Source organism: Alternaria metachromatica, assembly GCF_023757995.1.
Source record: "Alternaria metachromatica strain BMP 0045 chromosome Unknown scaffold_12, whole genome shotgun sequence".
NCBI lineage: Eukaryota > Fungi > Ascomycota > Dothideomycetes > Pleosporales > Pleosporaceae > Alternaria > Alternaria metachromatica.
The window spans coordinates 1-13,737 of NW_026055503.1; the positions used below are offsets into that span (position 1 = coordinate 1).

The following is a 13,737-nucleotide window of genomic DNA, read 5'->3' on the forward strand; positions in this document are numbered from 1 at the left end:
CCCCCCCGCGCCTGGAAAGCGCCGGCAAAGGGAAGATGGACAAAGTGCTATCGAAAACACTCCAAGTTCGCCTGCGAAAGAAAGCCTAGTCCCGCTGGACGACCGAGTCATTTAGAGCGAAACTCGCATTCAACGACTTCGAGCTACTCTTCACTGTCCTCTTCGTCTCCCTTTTGCTTTTTACGGGGTTGCTTTCCTGCGATCGGTTTCCTCCTCTTCCTTGCAAATGTATCTCCAATTCCCAGCCCTCGTTCGAGGTTCGACATTCTCAGCGGCCCAAAGTCCCTGCTATCCCTTACTTTCGGGTGGCTTGCCAGATACGCATTGATCTTGGCCCTCAATGTTGCTAGATCTGGCCGATGCTCTTGCTCCCAGTTCATGCAGCGCGCAATCAACGACCTCAGCTCTTCCGAGTATTTACTCAGTGCCGGAAAACCCAAACCTTCAAACGGTTTCGCCCCGGGCTCGTCTAGTCGCCCATGATCCGCTTCGCCAATGTTCACGTTTTGCGGCATGTCCTCCGAGTAATGCAGTTCGCGCTGCGGACCAGCGACCGATCGATTCGCAATCATATACCAGACTGCGGCTCCGATACTCCAAACATCTGTCTTCTCATTCAAAGGTGTCAAGTCAGGCGGAGTGCCTCGTGCAAGTTGTTGCTCCTGATGCGATTAGCACGAGTTATTCTGGGTGTCTCGATACCGAGCAGGTTTGACTTACGGGAGGGTACTTGAAACTGGTGTGGCCGAGCACGTACTCCTGAGGGTTGTCTGAGGGTCTCACTGCGGGATCACTCTGCTCCAGATCATACATTGCCATACCAAAGTCGCTCAAGACACAGTTTGGATAAGCATCGTCAGCCGCTGGCTCCAGGAAGATGTTGCTCAACGAGATATCAAGATGCGTGATTGGTGGCCAAGCCGACTCCGCTGTCGCGGGATCTTTCGATCCCGTTTGGAGGACCAGGCATGCATCAACAAGCTGCGACAGTACATGCCAGACCAAGCTCTCTGGTACGACTTTGAGTCGCTCAATTTTATCCGTCGCTTGTCCTCTTTTCCATCGGTCAAAGTGCTCTTTCAATCCCTGGAATAAATCGCCACCTTCACAGAAGTCCAGGTACAGTTTGAAGCGGCGCTGCTGCATCATCAATCTGTACCCTAAATGCCTCAACAAGTTATCATAGCCTGAGGTATCAGCGCCAGCGGCGGGTCGATTCGCGTCAATACGCTCATGTATGCGAATTTCACGCGGAAGATAATCTCTCCAATACGCTGGATCCCGCCATTTCCAGTTATGTGGGCGGACTTCTTTAACGACCATTCTGGCCGTCACGATGTTGTTGTCGTCTACTGCGCACCACAAACCTGCACATCCAAAAGTGCCTGCACCTAGAAACTTCCCGCCTATCCACCTTCTTCCGTCGCCATATGGATCATGGGTATCATCCATCCACTTTTCACCGTTCTCGGGCTCTTCTTTAGACTTGATGGCTTTTATGGTCATGCCCAAGGTCGCATCATCTGGCTCCGCATCCCACGGCTTAGGTGGCCAGAAGTCGAAGGGATATCGGTTCACTGGCCGTGGTTGCGATACTGTAACGGCATGAGCAGGCGCTACAACAGGGCCAAGAACGACCGCAACGGGTGGTGGCACAGTCATCGCAAGCGCGCCAAATCCCGCTGGAGCATTCACCCACGCCGGCTCCGTTCCTCCCAACCCATCACGATACGGCGGCATGCTCTTGTTCGCGCGCGCGAACGTGACGTCGCTCGCATTGAATGGGTTATCTGGTAAGGGGGCTGGTGTTGGTAGACCAAACAATTCTCGTCGCCCGATTCGCGCGTTGTAGTAATCGCGGATAATTCGACTACCATACCATAACGTGTTGACCGTGTTGTTTTGCTCGGCGCGGCTCCATGTGACCGTCGAGGCATTAGTGGGGAAGTAGGCTTCGCAGTCGCGTTTGAAGTAGGGCAGACCGGATTTATAGGGTGGTGACTTCCGTGGCATTGGTGGATGTGCTAGAACAACTTGCCATTCGACTCGTTCCCAGGAAATGCCGAAGTTTGCAAAAGGCTATGTCGGCAAGGTGCGTTCAGGACTACAACAGCCGAACAAAGAGATCCAAACTTCCTGTTGCGGCACTTATGCGGACACCGGGAGATGGCTGATGCGAAAGGACAAAGAGAAGGGTACAGGCACGGGATAACAGATAAGTCAGTGGTTATTGTGAAGCCGTTGCCATAGTCATTGGTGTGTGCATATGTTAAAATCGCGCGTCGATCTGCCAAGACTAAAGCCGCGTCTAATTCATAGGTACCCCAATCGCAAATTCCAAATCTCGAACAACCTCTAGCGACTTCATGTTCCGATCATTCGCAACATCCGGGTGCGTCGTCAGGAAATTATCGATCATGTTCCTCATCCCCAATAACGTCGGCCGTTCACTCGAATGCCATGCCAGACACTCGAACGCCAATCGCTTCAGATCCTCGCTGTAACGTTTGAAAGTAGGAAAGAAATACATGTTATTCCATGCGTCATCCTCTGGGTCGACGATGGTTCTCAGGTCGCCATGTTCGCCGGCGAAATGTACAGTTGCGTTAAGTTTCTCGACAAAGCGACATGGCCCCTGGCCGAGAGGGGGGTGGAAACCATTGCTGAGTAGTGAGTAAAGTACTGCACCACTAGGGTTGTAGTTAGTAAAATTCGAACGGGTATTCTACGGTGGTGTACGTACATCTGCCATACATCTGTCTTTTCGTCTAGGGGTACTACCCCAGCGCTTTCTGCTGTGTCGTTGACTACAAACTGGTGTTCCTGCATCTAATGAACTTTGTAAAAACATACGGATTGTAGCCTTGTTACTCACAGGCGCAAATCGTTCGTCTGTCATTTCCCTGACATACTCATATGGGTTGTCAGTTGCAGGAGCACCCATGTCCGTAAACGAGAGGCCGAAGTCTGCCAAGACGAATGTTGGGTACTGGGCCGGTTAGCGCACACGATCTCCAACGTATCCTGCGGAGGTTGTTCACAGACCTCATTCTTGTTCTCTTCAGCTGCTGGCTTGATGAAGATGTTGTCAAGTCTTATATCGCAGTGTTTGATCGGTTTCCACTCAGGTGTGGTGTTCTGCACACCTCCAATACTGACCTGGCCGAAATGCAGGATCTGACACGCTTGAACGAGCGAGCTAGCAATTCTCCAGATAAGGCCTTCGGGTATCTTCTCACACAATCCCGCCTCGCCGGGCACCGCTTCTGAGTCACGGTAGCAACCAAACTCCTCATCCCAGTCATGATCAAGCCCTGGTTCCTCGCCTTGGGTATAGAATGTCTTCATTCTGGTGCAGTGCTTTTCTAAAGCATGCCAAAGATTGCCGCCTTCGTAGTAGTCGAAGAGGATGCGATAACGCCGCTGGGTCATCATCAAGCGGTAACCATGATGTCTGACCAGGGTTTCATGATCAGAACCAGCGGGCTCATCGTCGCTATCAGATACCACGCGGCCGTTGTCGACTAGCTGGTGCATGTGGATCTCGCACGGCAACTGATCTCGCCAAAAGCAAAGGTCACGCCATTGGATCTTGTCAGGCCTCGCTTCCTTGATAACCATCCGCTGTTCTTTGTCAGCACGCTCTCTCAAACCCGAGTAATGATCCTATGCCTGAAGTCACATACCCTTGATATGTTACCTTGGGCATCACTTTGACACCACAATCCCGCACAGCCAGAGGCCCCAGCGCCGAGAAACCTCTTGTTCTCCCAGTTTTGCTCATCTTGGATTGGCCAAAAGAATGGCTTTGTAGCCATCCAGTCTGCTCTAGGGCTCTCCTCATACACGTCATCCTTGATGGCCTCGATCGTAATTTCCGGACCGATAGAAGCGTCTTCTGGATCTGCGTGCCACGGCCTGTTGGGCCAAAAGCTGCAAGGGTAGGGTTGAACTGGAGGAGCTGCCGGAGGAGCTGCCGGATGAGATGCCAGAGGAGCTGCAATGACAGGAGCTGCAATGACAGGAGCTGCAATGACAGGAGCTGCAATGACAGGAGCTGCAATGACAGGAGCTGCAATAACAGGAGCTGCAATGACAGGAGGCGCAGCACCAGGTAGCTGCCTAGTTACCCTTGCTAAGTTTACATCATTTTGGGTCCATGGTGCGGCTGGCACCTGATGTTGTTGCTGCATAGGATACTTAAACTTCTTCCCAACCTTACGGAGGAAAAAGTTTTGAATGACCATGTCTCCATGCCACAAGGTCTGAGCGGTCAATCTCACATCGTCTAATAGAGTAAGCTACCATCTCAGCATACCCATCTTTGAAGGCTTACCTCTTGACCATCCTGGTCGGTTAGTCCGACACCATGTCTCGAAAGTTCTATTAAAGTAAGGTTGCCCGGTTTTGTACGGTGGTCATTTTGTCATGATGCCGTATGAGGTGTTTTATGACTTCCGAAGCTATAGTGTAGTCAAGAGGAGACTTCGTAGGGTACATCTAGCTATTGAGAGTTCGCATCTTGAGTCTCCATCAACTTCTATACAGTTTGCCATATCTATGGCATCAAACATGGGTCTTCGGCACATGTTGCGCTGTACTTGCTTTGTGTATATCTTCTGCCGTTGGGGTCAATGATGAGTAACAAAGGAACAAACCGACAAAGGCCAACGTGAGGCTGCGTGCAGAAATCAAGCCCACAAAGAATACCAACTACTTGCTCAATCATTGCTTCACCGTTTTACCCGCTTTTTACCTCATGTGACCTCTACTCAGCACTAGAGCGCATATCGGGGCAGCTGTAGTGCTGCACACATCCCGGTTCTGGGATCAGGTGAGGAGGACGAGTCGCTTCATGCCTTCCGAGCATCATAAAGCTTCGTTGCGGATCGACTTTGGGATGTTGAAAGCGCGGTGGTGAGTCTCTAGGTGGAACAAGCAGAGTGCCGTTGTCGTGTTGAAGGTACCTCCAGGGCTGGGTTGATGAGACAGCCATGACGTCATCACTCTCGAGGAAATCGCGCTCGCAGTGCTGTCAACGCATCTTTCATCAAACAGCAACCAGGTCGACCTCGACGCCATCACAACTTTGACACAGGGTGTCGCGTGATCAGAGCAATTAATAGAAGCGCCCAAATTGTATTCAGGCTGGATATGCAGGAGGCTACTAAGCTTCGGCAGACCGCTACTCTTGACCCTTTCCAGTGTCAGTTTAGGCACGTCCACAACCGCTCATATTTTAGAAAAGCTCCTCATCAGCGTGAGATGTCCTGAAGATAATACTTAGGCATCACTGTCACATCATAGGGTCGCTTTTATATCCGCTTCAACAACAGTAATGCGCCACTCTTTGTTCCTTGCAACAGGGATATGGCGTACATTCTTACTAGTACAAGTAACCCGTGCACTTGTCATTCTGCATCAGGATGGAGTTTGGTGAGTGAAGCAATACCGGTTGCGTCACGGCTTTGTTCACGCTCTAAACACATACGATAAAGGATAGTAGATGAGTATTGTTGATCTCTTTTTGGATGCGCGTCAAATTGTCTGCACATCCTCAAAGAAGCCGAGATGCAGCAGCAATGGCCGGAGTACTGGGGTGACGTTGGCCGTGTAGTCTGGCGATTTTGGACGGATGCGCATAGGGGTGTTTGACTCAAGCTTGTGTAGTTGGTCTTTTCCTCCACGTCCCTACACCACTTGGGTGAAGTATCTATGTCCAGACACCCTGAGAATGTCGTGCATAGCAGGCACGCTGTGACCTAAAAGAATGATGCCTAATATGGGTATTGACTAGTCTCTATGCTTTGACCTAGATGTCAACATGTGCATCTTAGGTCGGCCCAGCCATGGGTTTGTTCATTCCGTTGGCCCGTAACCAAGGCAGTATCGCGCGGATTTGCATGAAGGTGACTGTCTCGCGGAGAGGATATCGATCGCATACGCCAGTTTGTGTAGCGGCTTCGGTTGGGTATCGCGGATCGAGACGGCGGAGATTTGGGTATCTCGCGGTTTGCCGAAGGTTATTCGTGGGCCTGTTGCGCTATGACGTTAACATTAGGACAGTGTAATAATGAACCATTACCCGGAATGAAAAGTCAAGCTAGAAGATCTCCAACCCGGTAGGGTAGCTGGTACGCAACATTATCGGGTCAGATGTTGTGGGACATTACGCGTTTGACGTATGCGGACGCTGCTGTCGACTGACCAGCCTGTCCCAAATATAACATATGGTGTCGTGTGGCATACGACTAAGGCTTCATCGCTTCAAGGGTCGCGTGATCTCTCGAAGTTCCGTGATAGGCGCGCCACGCAGACTGCTACGGCCTGCGCGTAGCATTTCGCGTGGATTGGAGCATCGCGTCGGCGAGAAGCTGGCGAAAGATTAGCGGACCAACTATATGTTGCGTCTCCCGAGGGTAGCGAATCGCAAGACCAGAGAGTATCAACTGAGATGTCGCAATGTGTACACAGCTGCGTGAGGTATGGAAGGCGGGCTTGGTGTGGGAAAGAACGCGCCGCGACGCGTGACGCCATTGAGCCCCACCCATGTCGATCAATTCCAGCCCCATTGGCATCCATGGACCAGTGGCCTCTGCTAGCCAACACGATACATACACCCTTTATGTACACCACAGCGATGCTTTATCGGTTGCTCTATCCGCGCAGCCTCGCGACGAATTCTCGGTGACCCTGCCAGCTATTCGAAATCTCGTAAGGTGGTAACGATACTAGAGGTATCAACGCACGGTAAATTTACTCAAGAAGTGGGAACAGGATCCGTGTTCAATTAGGTATGAAAACATTATTACAAGATCTGACATAATGAATGTGTTAAGGAAACCCACAATCTGTAATCTTGGAGCTCTTCAACCAGTGAAGCTTGGTTACAAATTACATGCCTCGACGATCATACACACCCCATGTGCCTCGTTACCTTCCATCGGAAATATCAACAAGCAATTTTTATTGCTTGCCCCGTGAGCGACCGTTCTACTTGAGGTGGTAGGCTAGTCGAATTAGAATATAGATGGGCAACAGATAAGAGATTGGACTTGCTTGACTTGCTTGTTGACATCTCTGTTTTCCAACCACTGCACTACGTCCCGCCGCTGCTGCTGGCCTTCGAGGTTTCAGTGGCTTTCTCTTCTTTAGCCTTGTTGTCCTCCTCGGTCTTCTTTTTGGCATCATCGGCCTTCTCTTTGGCCTCCTCTGCTCTTTTCTTGTTGTTGTGCACCTGAGCCTCGAACCTACGCAAGTAGGCGAGCTCATCCTTTCCAGGCTGTGCGGACGACATGTTGATGTTGAGGTGACGTGTTATTTCGGTTGAATAGCTGTTTTGAAGGATATATCTGTGAAGTAGACGGAAGTAATGGTATACTGAAGATTGTTGTTGTGCATCTATACTGGTGTTGATGCGCCTCCGTTTTATACCCAGCATGACTCCACGAAATAACTGTTGACTCTAGTGAGAGACCGATGAATGTGTTGATCATGATCAGTCAAAGGTATGAGCACGTCGATCGTGCGACTTGAATACATGTTGGTTTCCCGTTCCTGCGTTCAGAAAGCTGTCATACTGCTGAGAGTCAGCGATAAGCATGCAACATATCTCTCAGTGTGAGTGACACGTGGATGATGCATGTTTTTGAGCATATCATACACGTGCGCCATGAACGCTTGCTGTCCCTTTTGTGCTACGCTCTGACTCCCTGTCATCATAGTTGGTTATATTGCGCGCGAGATACAGTCGATTCGCTAGGCACGGTATTGAACGGTGAGGCAGACAATGACGAGGTTCACCCAGTGGCCTATGAGCCTCCCACCGATTATATCGAAGAGTGATACTATATGTACAGTTATAGATACAGTCACGATGGTGCCATCAGCTGCCGTAAATCAGGAGGAAGACTCATCGTATACCTAGTCGTTCGGGGATGGCGTGCTCATGCCAATCTGAGAAAAGGGATCGGAGTACTCGACAGACACTGGGCAGACGCAGTTTTTCCGCTCATTTTGCCGCTGCGCTTCTCGTACCAGTTGCATTATACTTCTGCCCTCCTCGAAATGAGATTTGTTTCGCAGCTGGGAAACTTCTTCGTCTCTTTGTCGAAATCTGTAGTAGTCTTACTCATATCCAAGAGTTCCTTATTTTTGTAGGCCTTTTTAGCGTCGTACTGTTCGCATAGTCCACCGTAAGAAATGCTGTGGTTTACGCAACTACGATGGCTACATGTTGCGCAGGCCAAGATGCTGCTATCTTCCGCCTCATGTAGCTGGCCAACAGGATACTCTGACCGAACGCAAAGCGGAAGTCGGGCTGGTTGTGGAGAAAATTTTGAAGCGTCAGTTTATCGTAGCTACACATACTAATACTCGCATAGAAGCGAAAAGGCAAAGGCTCCCGGATTGAACAGTACGGCGACCGCGAAGTCACAGGCATCTTCATATGCAAACACCGCAGATTACCCCGTAGAAGGACAGGGAATATGAGTGTTCTCCGTGCTTCTCCGTTTGATGTTTAGCCATTTGCCGATGTAATCTCTACATGCGTCAGGGTCATGCTCATACTCCCGTGGGCGGAGGAAGTCTTCCAATGGGCGCGTATCTACACACACACACACGGTACAAAGTTGGTCGAGAGGCTTGCATGCGTAGATGATATGGATTTGAAAGAAGTCCAATATCTGGGTGGCTTGACGGGTTCGCAAGTGTTGCTTTTGGTCTTCTCGTAAGTGCGCTCGCGAGGTGATTCGCTGGCCAGAGTCCTGCAGCCATCTTGCTAGACTGTGTCGGTCATTTCAAGCAGTAGAGACCCTCTGCTAATGATGCGGTTGAAGAGTGTGCAATCAAGTATATGTATGCAAAGGGAGAGCGAGACACGACTGCAGACAATGAAAATCAATACACTCTTTTTTTCAACGTGCTAGTGGCAAGAACAACCGTGCGTGAAGCATTTGCCTCCCATATAGTAAAGTCACGCAACGTCAGACCAGCCTCGCGCGAACCCTTAAGGCCAAAAGCTATTCATCTCGTTCATGTCAGACTGCAGCGCGGAACTAAAGTCTCAAGATGAATCTCCATGACCGACCCATATTCTTCGCATTCTTCACGCAGCCATCATTCCATATGAACTATCAGGCTTGGATCTCTTGCGTGCAAGCTTGAAAGCCTCCACACATACAAAAGCCAGACGACGTTCCGAAACTCGATCAGCGATTTCTAGCGTAGCCAGGGAGCCTAGATGAATGATAACGGCAGTGACGCTGATGCGCTGTGTTCCCAATGATGTTGATGCCTTGAGCACCTTGATAAGGTGCGCGACAGATGTAGCAGAATTGGAACCTGCATCGCTTATGCCGACCTGCTTAGGTTAGTAATTGAACAAACAACATCTGGGTGGTTGGTACTTACACGTCATGTGGTCGCAACCGTTGTTCTTCTGTATGTTGACCCCGCACTTTGGACACTGGATACATGCTCGCTTCACTTCGGCAGCGCTGGCGTCATCCTCACGTTTCTTCCTTGTATTCGAAGCTTCATCTTCGATGCGCTTGATATACTGCGCACAAGACTCATGTTCGTGGAAGGGTACTGGTGTCGGATGAGCCGTGCACATTCGGAAGTCGCAGGCGGCGCAACGAAAGATTGGACCTTCAACACCGGTGTCGTGGATCTGGCCAGAAGTGCATCCTTTGGCCAGACAATACATGAAGCCAGGTTCCTCACCGAGAAGACGTCGCATAGAGAGCTCGTCGAACCGCGTATACATCTCTCGAGAAGCGTATCTCTGCACGTCGTCGTGGGTGATGGCGTTGGTGCATCCACTGGACGGACAGGACGCTCGTTCCGATCCTTGCATCTGCTGATCCAGCCACTGGATGAAACACTCTTGACAGACATCGGGGATGTGCTCACAAGCCATTAAGCTTGGATAGTCTTGAACAGGCGAGGAATCTCCGCATACCGAACACTCACGTAAGCTGAGCTTCGGCTCCTCCAAGGCATCGTACCACTCTTCTTGAGCAACGTCCGGGCCACTGACATCTTTCTCCCTCTCTTTCTTAACAGTTACGTGTGTCTCGTTACCCAGTCTAGGTTCTTTCTTAATGGCCGCGCTCGGATGCTGAACAACGCGCGTCTCAGGCTCAAGTTGGGGTCTGGAGCCGGCGAACTGCGCCGTGCTCGGGTAGCGGTACTCAGTCTCTTGCGAAAGTTCTCTATATCTGCCTTCGACGTAATCGAAATAGTCATAGTCGATGAATTCATCGTCAAAGGCTTCTTGTGCTCGGCGCTTTCGCCTTGCCGCTGTGTGCTCGTCCCGGCATCTCTTGCAGTTCACCCAGTATCTTCCGGTAGTCTTCTGCATGTCGACTTCTGCGAGAAAATTGTCGCAACTGCCGCAGAGGGGAGGGTCCATCGTTGCGAGTGCGTGGGGTGCGGTGTGTTTGGAACTTGGAGTTTGGGGACAAGAGGTGCCCTCTTTGGCATCTTGCCAGAGGCTGTAGCGTTAGTCTTCATGATGATGATAACGATGATGATTGTGAATGGTGAACGATGAGTGGTGAAAAGGCACCGAAGTTGTCTTATTGGGCGGATTTGTGAGGAGCGTAGCGCAGATGAACGGTGAGCGCGCGACCCGGGTAATGTAGGTGTCACTCAAGTGCCGTATCTTTGTGTGTAACAGTCAGCTAGTTACGCAGGTGAAGTTGGAGCTAGGGCAGCGTGCGCAGTCAAAATTGAGCGCCTTGAAATGCCAGGTGAGGCTGCAAAATTAATGCTGGTAGAACGTGAAGTTCACAACGGTGAGAGAAAGGTCTCCGAACTTGCATAGACCCAATGACAGTCTTGCTTAAAACCTGAGTCTCAGTATTGAGAGAGAGCATTCAGCACGACGGACCGTTGCATTACGAACTGCGAACTTACTATAGCCACATAATGACAAATTGAAGAGTTGCCGTAGAGATCAGACTCTCATACTGTCCTTATAGCGCGATTTAGTATCCGAATATTCATCTTGAAGATACGCATGACTTACAAGTGAAATGACCATACCCGCTACATCTCCGACATCCGTGACCGCTATTCAACCCAGGGTAGAACTCTGGTAATACCTCCAACACGGCTAGGTGTGAACCTTTAATCTTAATTTTACACGAACGTAGCATATTATACCTTATCCCAGTCTGAGTGATATTAGCGGTGATGCATTCTGTCCAGTTCATGCTCGGCATCGTGTGCTTGAACCGATAGTGAGCGTGCCCATTGGCTTGCGTGGAAACCAAGACTGCAACACCGATCGTAATGAGCAAGAAGATATTCTCAGGGTTTTCCACGATTGAATTTCTGCTAGCGACAGTCCAAGATGCGCAGACTCTCGTTAGTCATACCGCTGTGCTGTCGTATGTCTAAAGCGAGGCCTGACGGTGAGCGCATTTGGGGCAGGCGTCACCACACGCGGAAGGCGCGCCCTTGACTTGCTAACGGCATGATCTAGTCATGCTGATAATGCTAGGTGGTGATGTATTGACGCCGTATCAATGAATGTTGATGCAGAGACAGCGTGAAGCGATGATGAGAGGTGGTGTTGCAGTAAACCCTGACGTCACGCGCTAAGAATGGCACTAAGCGCGAAAAAGACGCGCTGCCTCCTCCCGAGGTCCGCGGGAAGGTTAAGCATTGAACACTATTACAGAACGTGTTTTTCATGGCATCGCTAACTTCTCGGATCTATCTCGGCGGGGTATTGGATATCATGCCTTACTCGTATGTGTATGGCATTGAACAGTTACCAGGACCTTCATCCCAAATCTCATCACGATCTTTATGGCGACGCCGAAGACCTAAGATACTTGCTAATTACAATATGGGAAATTGCAGAACGGGAGAGCTGTGGAGATGCAGAGTCCAAAATCCGAGGCGTAAACATAGGCAGGTTGTTGAGTATATGTGATGTTGGTATTCTTCTATGTCCTCTGCTGAGCAGACGTATTCGATTTTCGCAGCTCGTGTGCTGTATTGTTACATATGAAAGGTGATGTATATGCCTATATCTGTCCAATCTCTTCTCTGGCATGGATTTCTAGCAATGTGTCAAGCCACGTTCTTCCTTTTGCTTCCTCAAGTCCATTTCCCGCTCATGCCAGTGCATCACCCTATATCTCATCACCGCAGTAACCCAGCCCCCACCTCTCGACGTCCCAGCAACGTGATGGCCTGAAACACAAGATTACTGAGATGAGGTTCCCTTTCTCCCTCGGCCGCGGTTCATGAGACCACTGAGCTCATGAGTGGCCGTGCAGTGCCGTTCTAGCCGGTCATCCCCTGCGCCTCAGTCTTGGCGTACCCGCCCTGCACCGCCTCTTCAATGTTCCAGCCTCTTGGCTCATCTTTCTTTGGAGCATGCATGCGGGGGGTGATATTTGTGTCGTTGTACAGGATGATGAAGGTGTTCGTGTAAATAATTGTTTGCATTTTGTTGATGTGGATAGCTCAATCATGTTGTGACGACTTGAGGGATGTTTGTGGATGTTCCGCCTTCTTGCATGTCTCTTGGTATTCGACCAAGCATTCGTCTGCGCAACTTTCATATTGTGCTGTTACAGAGAGAGTTTCGCGGTCCATGCGTTGTTTCCTGCATTCGTCCAGGCAGGGTGCGGCGGCGAGGTATACGGCACAGCAGTGCGGCGTTCCGACTTCTTTTGTGCAAAAGGTACTCGTCGATTGTGGGCGAAGCGTGTTCGTGAGAGATGATATGAAGTCGTCGGTGGCGTGTGTATATTTCGGTACTAGTTGGTAGAAGAAGATCGGTATGCATAGCAGGATCAGGAGTGTGGGTAGGATCGCTCGGTATCGTGGCGTATATCTGCATTGGGGTCGGGCAGTCGTGTGCATTTCGGTCTGCGAAATGATCTTCCTGTCGCACGCCAACTCTTTCATCACGTCGTGAAGTCTAATAGATAGATCTCAAGTGCAGGCCGGATGCCTGTGCCTTTTGTACACAAGTATAGTCGCGATTCGCTAGTCGTCGTAGTACCAACACTCCAAACACTGGAGAACGAGAAGTCAGTCAAGGAGAAATGTGGGATCTAGCACATTATAAGTCTGACAGCGGCATGACAACCATGCGGCCCATATGTATGACAGAGGCGGCGGTTACTCGGCAGCCACTTCGCGCTCGTCAAGACGGTAAGGCGGCAACGCTAGTGTGCAAGTGTGGCTTAGTGACCAAACTGGTATGCTCCAAGATCACTCGTTGCACGCCTTACCCCAATTGTGCAGAAGATGAATCAGCTAGCCAATCGAGCGTCGTTCATGCAAGCATAACTACGCCTAATCGCACGACGAACACCCCCAAATGAACGTGCCGCTGACTGCCTTGTGTGGTTATGTAAGATAAGCGCGAGCTGAAACTGTGCACTGATCAGTTTTGGGCAAAGACATATCTCACAACGCACAGCCACGACCACTGCGGCGGGAGTAACCTTTGGGGGGACAAGCCCGTAATCCGGGGAAGTTTGGGCCCTGGGCGTGTTCAGTCGTGCAATGTTCGGAGCTGAAGATACGTAGCCCGTCAGCACTACAATCTTGGAGGGAACACACACGGGCCTTTTGTGTAAGCAGCCGATTCCGGCTACCTTTTGCGAGAAGTACTCTAAATGCGTCATAGTGATGGTGAGTAGAATTTGATACATGTGTGCCAAACCTACGTGGTGGTAGAGTTCGTTTCCAATGAGT

At 50.4% G+C, this 13,737-nt stretch overlaps 3 protein-coding genes across 3 annotated transcripts; all 3 read right to left on the minus strand.

Moving 5' to 3' along the window:
* Nucleotides 1–143: 143 nt before the first annotated feature.
* On the minus strand, nt 144–2,013 carry J4E83_005783 (uncharacterized protein; the record flags this gene model as incomplete). The annotated part of the gene is made up of 4 exons (XM_049332700.1): nt 144–662; nt 721–929; nt 1,368–1,790; nt 1,875–2,013. The coding sequence occupies 4 exons, from the start codon at nt 2,011–2,013 to the stop codon at nt 144–146; spliced, it is 1,290 nt and encodes a 429-aa protein (XP_049187942.1).
* Nucleotides 2,014–2,308: 295 nt separating this feature from the next.
* Nucleotides 2,309–4,247, minus strand: J4E83_005784 (uncharacterized protein; the record flags this gene model as incomplete). Its single annotated transcript, XM_049332701.1, has 5 exons — nt 2,309–2,690; nt 2,744–2,807; nt 2,854–2,989; nt 3,046–3,644; nt 3,701–4,247. 5 exons carry the CDS (start codon nt 4,245–4,247, stop codon nt 2,309–2,311), a joined length of 1,728 nt encoding a protein of 575 aa, XP_049187943.1.
* A 4,862-nt stretch (nt 4,248–9,109) lies between these two features.
* On the minus strand, nt 9,110–10,420 carry J4E83_005785 (uncharacterized protein; the record flags this gene model as incomplete). The annotated part of the gene is made up of 2 exons (XM_049332702.1): nt 9,110–9,364; nt 9,968–10,420. The coding sequence occupies 2 exons, from the start codon at nt 10,418–10,420 to the stop codon at nt 9,110–9,112; spliced, it is 708 nt and encodes a 235-aa protein (XP_049187944.1).
* Nucleotides 10,421–13,737: the final 3,317 nt, after the last annotated feature.